The following is a 10361-nucleotide window of genomic DNA, read 5'->3' as shown; positions in this document are numbered from 1 at the left end:
TTACCTTGTATACAATCTGCTGCACCAATTCAGGACCCTCGACTTGTCGTTCCCCGACTTCATCCGAGAATAATGGAGTACAACACCGTCGACCATACAATGCCTCGAAAGGTGCCATATCAATACTACGATGATAACTGTTATTGTAGGCAAATTCGATCAAAGGTAACTGATCCTGCCAAGATAAGCCAAAATCCATGACAGAAGAACGTAGCATATCCTCCAGCGTACGAATCATCCGCTCTGACTGCCCGTCAGTCTCCGGATGATATGCAGTGCTCAAACTCAGAGTGGTACCCAACGCCTCCTGAAAACTACCCCAAAAACGTGAGGTAAATTGTGGGTCTCTATCACTGACTATGCTCACTGGAATCCCATGTAATCGCACTATCTCCTGGATGTATAAACGTGTCATGCGATCATAAGAATACTCCCGGTTATAAGGAATAAAGTGTGCTGATTTCGTCAAACGGTCAACAACGACCCAGATAGCATCACACTGACGTGACGTCATAGGTAAGTGGGTGACAAAATCCATAGTTACGTGCTCCCACTTCCATTCGGGAATCTCAAGATTCTGCAGTAATCCACCTGATCGTCGATGTTCAGCCTTGACCTGTTGACAAACCAAACATCTTGAAACAAATTGATACACACTCCTCTTCATTTCTTTCCACCAGAATCTAGTTCGCAAGTCCTTATACATTTTCATGCTACCAGGATGAACTGATAATCGACTCCTGTGAGCTTGAGAAAGAATATTATTCCTGAGCTCCGCATCATTAGGTACAACCACTCAATTAGATAAGCACAATAAACCATCTGCTTGAAAATGGAATCTAGATGTATTAACTCCCTTGGCTAGACGTGCCAAACGCTGAGTCTTAACATCAGATATCTGAGTATCTCTGATCCGAGAATACAATGCTGGCTCAGATAGAATAGTATACAATCGAATCCCATTTCTTCCTTTCTTGTGCTTGAGCGTAAAACTCAATGAACATCACTCTTGAATCATATGAGATACTTCACTAGTCTGAAGTGCAGAAAGTCTCACCTGCCGACTCAAGACATCAGCAGTAAGATTAACAGAACCTGGATGATATTTGATTTCACAATCATAATCCTTCAGAAGATCCATCCAGCGTCTCTGTCGCATATTCAACTCCGCCTGAGTGAAAAAATATTTCAGACTCTTGTGATCCGTGAATATATCAAATTTCTTGCCATAAAGATAATGCCTCCAAATCTTGAGCGCAAATACAATGGCGGCTAACTCGAGATTATGTACTGGATAATTACTCTCATGCGTCTTCAACTGTCGAGAAGCATAGACAATAACATGTCCATGCTGTGTCAGAACACATCCTAACCCCTGACCAGAGGCATCAGTATAGACAACATAACCTCCTGATCCAGAAGGTAGAGCTAGCACAGGTGCAGTAATAAGACATCTACGCAGCTCATGAAATGACTCCTCACAATCCAAGTACCATATGAAGGAAACATTTTTCCGAGTAAGCTGAGTCAAAGGCGTGGCCAACTGTGAAAAATTCTCGATGAACCGACGGTAATATCCAGCTAGACCCAAGAAACTACGAATCTCAGCAACCGTCGTCGAACGAGACCAGTTCAACACTGCCTCTATCTTACTAAGATCAACAGATATCCCTTCATTAGAAATCACATGACCGAGAAACACTACCCGATCAAGCCAGAATTCACACTTGCTTAATTTCGCATACAGCTGCTTATCTCGTAACGTCTGTAAAAGAATCCTTAGATGCTGTGCATGCTCATCCTTGTCATGAGAATAGACAAGAATATCATCAATGAAGACGATGACAAATCTATCCAGATACTCTCGAAATATCTGATTCATCAGATTCATAAAGACTGCCGGTGCATTCGTCAAACCGAATGGCATCACCAGAAATTCATAATGCCCGTATCTGGTCCTGAAAGCAGTCGTAGATATATCTGAGTCTCGTACCCGCATCTGATGGTATCCAGATCTCAGATCTATCTTCGAGTAAACAGAAGTACCCTGTAATTGATCGAACAGATAATCAATCTGCGGCAAAGGATACTTATTCTTGATGGTGACACGATTCAACTGCCTGTAATCAATACATAATCGCATCGATCCATCCTTCTTATTGACAAATAAAATAGGTGCTCCCCAAGGAGAAACACTCGGACAAATATATCCCTTATCAAGAAGATCCTGTAACTGCTGTTTCAATTCCCTCATCTCTGACGGTGCCAGACGATAAGGTGCTCGGGATATAGGCATAGTTCCTGGTACTAAATCAATACCAAATTCAACCTCTCGCACCGGAGGAAAACCAGGAATCTCATCAGGGAATACATCAGGAAACTCGCTAACAACTGGTAACTGATCAATACCCATACTACTCGTGGACATATCAACTGCATAGATGAGGTAGCCCTCCCCACCTGACTCCAAGACATGACATGCCTTCAGAGCCGAAACAAGTGGCATCGGAGGTCGTGCACCCTCATCATAAAAATACCAGCTATCACCCTCATCCGGATGAAACTATACCAGACGCTGATAACAATCCACAGTAGCGTGATACAAAGTCAGCATATCTATTCCCAAGATACAGTCAAAATCTGCCATCGCTAATATCATCAAATTAGCTATTAACACATTACCCTCAAAATCCAGAAGGCAACCCATCACTAGACGCTTAGTTACTCTCTCTTGCTCCAACGGAGTAGATACAACTAAATCCATATCTAATGATACATAAGGTAATCTATGTCTCTTAACAAAGCGACTAGAAATAAAGGAATGCGATGCTCCAGTATCAATTAATACAAGTGCAGGAATACCACATAACAGAAAGGTACCTGCCAACATGCGATCGCTTCCCTCTGTAGCCTGCTCCTGAGACAGAGCAAACACCTGCCCTTGAGTCTGGGGACGATAACCAGAAGAACTCTGTGGTGCTGGCTGCTGACGTGGAACAATAGAAGCCTGAGATCAAACCTGTGATCCCGATCCACTAGCAGAACCCATTCGCTGAGGACAATCTCTCCGCAGATGTCCCTGCTGACCGCAAATATAACAAGCACCAGTAGCTCTCCGACATGAAGCTGCAGGATGCTTCCCTCCACAATGGCTACAAAATTCCTCCTTCTTCTTCTTCTTCCCAAAACGGAACATACCTCATGAACCACGAGATCCAGATGAAGTAGTAGGAGTAGAAGAAGACATAGGTCCAGATTGCACAACAGATTGAGCTCGAGGCTCAAAAGATCCACTAGGCTGTGCTGGCATCATCAATTGTGCCCGCCTATTGCTAGTCTCCACAAGACGGCAACGGTTCACCAAAGTCTCAAAAGATACCGGGTCATCACAGACGACAACCTGAGAGTAGATATCTTGGTTCAAACCTTGTAGAAAGATATCATACTTCGATGCATCACTCTCATTGATATGAGGACTGAAAGGTAGCAGATCAAGAAATCGTTGCTGATATTGATCAATAGTCATTGATCTTTGCCTCAGAGTAAGAAACTCCATAGATCGTGCTTGGCGAACAGCGAAAATACAGTTTCTGGAACTTCCGACAGAAATCCCCCCAAGTCACCTGTCCTCTCTCAGTACGTGCCTGAGCAGCCATGGCATCCCACCAAAAACGTGCTCGATCTTCTAGAACAAATTCTAGAACTTCCAATTTCTGATCCACAGTACAATCGAAAGCACGAAAAGTACTCTTGAGTTTAGACATCCAACTCCTTGACTATTTAGGATTCTCGCCTCCCACCAAAGGTTTCGGTCCTACTTGCATGAACTTATTGATAGAGTAGCGACGTCTACCCTCATGATGACGATGATGATCATCATGATGATGATGGCGACGATGATGATGACCAACTCCCTGGCCAACACTACCGTGACTCTCGTCAGCCATATCCTGAAAAGAATTGCACATTAAAATCTCAAATGCGCAAGAATTACTCAAGACTAAACTAAATCCCAAGTACTAATCCCAAAATCTAAGCATGCTCTGATACCAAAAATGTAGTGACCCTGCATGGAATCACCTACTAACTGGCAACTAATAGCATGCATTAAACTTAATACAGAAAAATACTTAACAGAGTAAAAACGTGTGGAAACATAATCATAATTTACATATCAGCTTAGTAACATAATCCAGGCTTAAATCTGTAGTGATACAACCAAATCAAAATCTTAAACAGTAAACATTATACAGCTATATTAGATCCTGCTGTATAATAAAATCCTCAAGGCTCCTGCTCCCTAGTCTTGCCTTGAAATACCAGCTCCGTCCATCCTGCGACCTGCCCCATGGAATAGGGTGTCCAAGATAACAACTAGGACGTGAGCGCTAACACCCAGTACATAAACATGAGTACACGTAAATATATGATGCATGCAACATGATGACTGGTAACGGGTCATCCGAAAATCATGCTCAGTACCGGCGCCACATGAGTGCTGCCACCGCACGGATCAACCTCTGGGTGCAACCACACTCGTCTAGTACACCAGAGTAGATAGACATAAATGCCCCTGCCGTCGCGGTACTCTCAGTGACAGACTATCGAGTATAGAGCTGAGCGGCTCTATAGTCAGGTATAACAAGTTATAGGCTCAACGTGGATATGCACATGACATATGAATATAGAAAGCGGTAAATCATATATCATGCCATATAATAATGCCAAATAAATTCAACATATAAACATGTATACTCGCTGGCAATCTCAGTCAATGTGTACGTATCTCTAGGCTAGTTCAAGTATAATAGGATCCTAGGTTCCAAGCCTATATTCAAAAGTTCACCGTATCACTACATAAATTCTATAAGCCTTAACTAAGCCAATAAGTACTCCCAAAACTTAAATAGATTTCCGGACCATACCTTCTTCCGTAGTTAGCCCTTTGAAGTCGCTAGTCCTGAATGACAATAACCACACCTTGGTTATTCCAGAACCTCTATTATAACCGATAGGGCCCTCAAATGTATAACTCACACTATATAACTGAAGAAAGAAACTCGGGAATTCGTATTTCAAAATGAAATCGAACGAGCCCTATTTATAGGCAAAATTCCCGGCCAGGATCGGAACTTCCGATTTCGGGATCGGAGCTCCCGATCCAGCTCATTGCGTGCATGCAAGACACGCCAGGATCGGAACTTCCGATCGGGCGATCGGAGCTTCCGATCTGTCTACGTTCAACACTTGTCAAAACTCGTGGCTGAGTCATCGAACATTGCTGGCAGCTGGAGATTGGAACGTCCATTCCAGGATCGGAACTTCCGATCTCTGTGCTTTCGATGAGCTTCCGAAGTGGCTAGGATCGGAACTTCCGATCTGGGTTCGGAGCTTCCGATCCGGCCCAAAGTCAAAAGCCCATAATCTCTTCTGAAGTCCAATAACACGCCGAAATTGATTAATTACCAACCCTTAATCATGTTTAACATATTACTATCTTAAAATGAGTTCTGGGTTACTACAGGTTGCTAGTTCGACTCATCCATTTCCTCCGTATCCACAGTGGCCACCCACTTTTGGCTCTTTTGATCCTTGCCACGATGATGCTGCTGGTGATGGCGATGACCACCGATGGTCGTCGTTTGCGGTACATGTCCTTCTTGCTTTAATTTTTTATTCCTTGAGGACAATGAATGTGACAAGTTTGGGGGGAGTTGTGTCATTTCTGACTTTTGTTGCTGTTTGATTATGTTTTGTTTTGTTTTGTTTTGTGTTTTTATTTTAGTTGTTTGGTTCTTAGGAGTTGTGTTGTGTTGGTGTGTGGCTGAATTTGAGAAATTCATGTAGTTGTGGTTTTGGTGAATTCTGTTGAGAAGTAATGAATGAAATGGATTGATGGCCAATGATGTTAACTTTTTGTTGTAACTGAAATTCATGAATATCTGCCTAGCTGACAAAATTTTGAAATAAATGGAACCAAGTGAACAATTGAACTCCTATATACTCTGTGATGTTGCTTGAATTTGAATCTTGAGACAAACTAACATAAAAATGATTGAGGCATTGTTTGAAATTTTTGGGCCTGAATTTTATTGAATAAATTTATCCTTAGATTGCCCATTTGAGCCTACACGTTTATGAGTACATTGAGCTACGAAAAACTCTGAAATTTTTGTGGAAAATCATCGTTTACTGCTGATGATTATTCTTTTCTGCATTGATTGGAATTTGTATGATTTAATTGTGGATTGAGACTTGTCTAGAACTAGTTTGGACATCCCTTGAGGCGAAATACGGGCATAACTGTAATTATGAATGATTTAGGCAATTTTTCTGAAATCGTTTGAGCCTTTCAAGCTACCCATTAATGCATGAATCCCTAGTACCTTGCTTAAGCTTTATTGAAAATCGAATGACATGCGTGTAAACGTGTGATAAACCCCCATTCGTCATTGTTTCAAAGTCCTACATTGACTACCTGAATAGCCTAAACACTATTTTCTACCTTTAATGGAGTAATTTGAATGTTAGAATGTTATATGCTCCTAGTTTTTATTTGTGAAAGGGAATGGTGTGGTGGAAGAATTAAAAAGAGAAAATCAAAAAGGTAGAAGTGAAAAAAAAAATGTGGTTGAAAAGTTGTGAAAAAAATTGTTGGTATAAAAAGAAGTGTGAAAAAGTGAATGAAAAAAGGAGTCGTAATTAGAGTTTATGCATTAAATTACTCCTTATTTTGAATTCTTAATCCTTCATTTGTAGCCATGAGCCAGGCTTGATATTATGAGCTATTAAGTCCTATTGACCGAGTCACAGTTGCCCAATATACTAGTGGAGAGGGGTTGCAAGAATTTAGCTTATGGACTGTTGATTGAAACTTTTAATGATTATGAATTATTGATCGAAACACGCACACACTATTATTCTTTGAATTACCCTGATTGTGAGTTTTTTTGATGATACCTCCTTGAATGTGATCCTGGACTGCCATGAAAAGTCCTCATGATTTGTGAATGTTTGAATTGATTTAAGAGAAGAGTATTTTGAAACGTGAGTTGCGGAGTTTATGAGTTTATGAGGTTGAATTATTTTTCTGGCTAATAATTTTTAGTGTTGAGTAGTATTAGTTTTGCTCGAGACCAACAAAAGATCAAGTTTGGGGGAATTTGATAAGTGCATTTTGTGCACTTAATTTGTATATGGTTTCACTTGACTTTTGAGATTTATTGGTAGATATTGCGTGAAATGGTTGTTGTTTTTGTGTTTGTAGGATGTTTTGGACTTTGATGCATTTAAGTGGAATTAAGCCTAAAAGATGGAAGTTTAAAGGAAAAATCAAGAGTTGAAAAAGAGAAGAAAAAGGATGAAAATCGTGGTCAAGGTGCGCCCGCGCTGTGTGTATGAGGATTGTAGGAAGCGAATTCGAACTTGAGGCGCGCCCGCGCTGGAAATGGAGCGCCCGTGCCAGTTGAAGAATTTTTGAAGAATGAGTTGCGAACTTGAGGCGCGCCCGCGCCGTTGTCTGTGAGGAGATTTAGAGTCCAAGTTTTTATGAAAACTTTGGGGTTTTCTTGGGATTATTTTGGACGATTCATATGTCATATAAAAGGGATTTTTCTGAGTCATAGAGCCATCCATCAGCCGCCAATACACACAATATTCTTGAGAGCACTTTTGTGAGATTTTGGGATCGAGAATTGAAGAGTACTTGGAATGAAGACGAAGACTTTTCGACCGGACATGGAAGAAAGACTATGGCTTTGTTATTTCTTCTTATTTGTTTTCTATGATTGAGATATTGTACATGATTTGGTTTTTTATGAATTTGAGCATGAACTAAACTTTTTTAGTCTAGAGGTTGACGTAGCTTGGTTGAGACATATTCATGAATCTTTGATTTTAATAAATTGAATTTTTGTAGATTAATTGTGTTTCTAGAATTGAATGTCTTCTTAATTTACTGGCCATAAATTGAGTTGTTATATTTACTTAGAACCCGGCACTCGGAAGAGGGGATTTTGGGTAGGATCAATAGAAACTACACTGTTAATTGTTTATATAGCTCGAGAGAGTATATAACTTTAATAGAACCTTTAAGGAACATCATTTTACAAATATCACTGCATCTAGATTTTTAATAGGGATATTGAAATCAAACTGTAGTTGATACACTCTATTTGTTGCTTGGGAGAGGGGAATAGAATAATCTAAGTGTTCTTGGTTATTAATTGAAAGAAATTTATAAAATAGATTATTTAGGATTGAATATTGTTGAGACCAAGTGAAATCAAAACCTCTGGACTATTTTTCTCTGATTGAAAATTTCTCAAAATTTGTGTGTGAGTGAGCTTGATAATTCTTCACTATTTATTTAAGTTTTCAGCAAATTTTCAAAGTTTGATTTTCTAGATAAAATTAAGACTATTTTAATTACAAGTATTGAATATTTTCAAATTACTCCTTGTGGGATCGACACTCTCTCTTTCACTATATTAAAACTTGACACTCGTACGCTTACGAGTATTTTTCACAACAAAGATATAAGCTGAGTCCTTTTCGAACTCCTAGTAGCCTCGAACCAGAATGGTTCCTCTCCCTCCGGTCTGACCATCACTGATCGCTGCTGAAAATCAATCACCACAGCATTCTTCGTCATCCAGTCCATCCCAAGTATCAAGTCAAACTCAGGCATGGGCAGCACTATCAGATCGGCACTCACTGATTGTCCTTGCAGCAAGAGCTCAAGATTCCTCACTATATTTCTCGTAGACAATTCTTCCCCTGATGGGATGGTCACTGTGAAACCCCCCAAAAACTCTTCATACTCAATACTCCGCTTACGGGTAAATGCCTCCGAAATGAAAGAATGTGTAGCTCCCGAGTCTAACAAGGCTCTAGTGGCTACACCAGCTAATACAATCCTACCTGCATTCACAATGAATACATCCACAAAAAAGATTGAAGTTAAATAACACAAGTTCTACTTAGGCTCGTTCTAAGTCATCAAATCCCAAACAAGATACTACGCATGCTAATACAGTCGAATTCCTCAAACATGCAACATGCTACAAAATTATTTACCCCAAACAAGAAAACTTAAAACCACATGCATTAGTAAATCGATCAACTGCTCTAACCCAAGAAAACTTAAGATGTTACCTTTGATGAGTGTGGTGTCTGGGTCGGCCTCCTCGGCCTGCATCACGAACACTCGACCCTGCATGGGCCTCCTCAACTTCGGGCAGTCTTTAATTACATGACCCGGCTTCTTGAATTTGAAACACACTCCTGCATTCATCAAGCACTTACCAAAATGCGGACGGCGGCATATCTGGAAAATAGGCTTATCCTCAGTCCTGGGAGGAGCAGGTCTCTGGGCTTGATGGTGCCCCTGGGGCCTCTGCTGCCTCTGTTGTCCCTGATATGGCTTCTTTCCATGCTGTTGCGGGTGACCTTGATGCGTAAAGGCCTTCTTGCCATGAGCCTCGGCACTGATGTCCTTCAAGGACTACTCGGACCTCATAGCCTTCCTGACGGCAGCTGCATAATCCACTCGCTCAGCCATCATCACATCCCTACGAATGGTAGGCCTCAGACACACAACAAAGTGCTGCAACTTCTCCGCCTCGTCATTCCCTATCAATGGTATGAAGTGGCAGACCCTCTCAAACTTCCGAACAAACTCGGATACAGACAGATCTCCCTGCCGAAGACTCATGAACTCTTTCTTCAACTGCGTCCTCACCTCAGCTGTATAGTACTTCTCATAGAAGAGAGTCTTGAATGCTTCCCAATTCAGTGTGGTAATGTCAACAGTCTTCTCCATACCCTCAAACCATGAGGCGGCATCATCCTTGAGAAGGAAGGTCATACAGCGAACTCGGTCCGCATCTCCCAAATCCATGTAGCGGAAAATCGCCTCTAGAGACCGAATCCAGCCCTCCGCTACCATCGGATCCGTAGTACCAGAGAAGTCCTTAGGATCCATCTTCCTGAACTACTCATAGACCGCGCTAGGTCTAGCCCTCGGGGCCTCGGCATGCTGCTCTAAGATACGAGCCAGGCCAGCTAGCACCTGAGCCCCAACATCAACTGGTAGAGGGGGCGGAGGAGGTGCATGGGGATCACGTCGAGGTGCCATCTTAGCGCAAGTTCAAATTTCAAAAATTCAAATTTCATGCCTTAAGAAAAAGATTTTATTTAAACTTAAAACATGATCAAATAATTTAAGAAATTAATGCTACTAATCTGAACAAATAGCAATAAGTAAAACATAAATCTTACAGACTTTGAGGCGAGATCCCTTGAGTTTCGACAACCGGCAGTAGGCTCAGCCCAAACCAAGACCGTGCTCTGATACCAAC

At 41.3% G+C, this 10361-nt stretch overlaps 2 protein-coding genes across 2 annotated transcripts; both read right to left on the bottom strand.

Moving 5' to 3' along the window:
* Positions 1 to 8524: 8524 nt before the first annotated feature.
* On the bottom strand, positions 8525 to 9477 carry LOC140889032 (uncharacterized). The gene is made up of 3 exons (XM_073296729.1): positions 9307 to 9477; positions 9157 to 9214; positions 8525 to 8922 (listed from the first exon to the last, which is right to left on the bottom strand). The coding sequence occupies exons 1-3, from the start codon at positions 9475 to 9477 to the stop codon at positions 8525 to 8527; spliced, it is 627 nt and encodes a 208-aa protein (XP_073152830.1).
* Positions 9478 to 9505: 28 nt separating this feature from the next.
* On the bottom strand, positions 9506 to 9985 carry LOC140889031 (uncharacterized). Its single transcript, XM_073296728.1, has one exon. It carries the CDS (start codon positions 9983 to 9985, stop codon positions 9506 to 9508), a length of 480 nt encoding a protein of 159 aa, XP_073152829.1.
* Positions 9986 to 10361: the final 376 nt, after the last annotated feature.

The sequence above is a fragment of the Henckelia pumila genome, chromosome 3 (genome assembly GCF_033568475.1).
Source record: "Henckelia pumila isolate YLH828 chromosome 3, ASM3356847v2, whole genome shotgun sequence".
In the NCBI taxonomy this organism is placed as follows: Eukaryota; Viridiplantae; Streptophyta; class Magnoliopsida; order Lamiales; family Gesneriaceae; genus Henckelia; species Henckelia pumila.
This window is presented reverse-complemented; position numbering and strand designations above follow the sequence as displayed.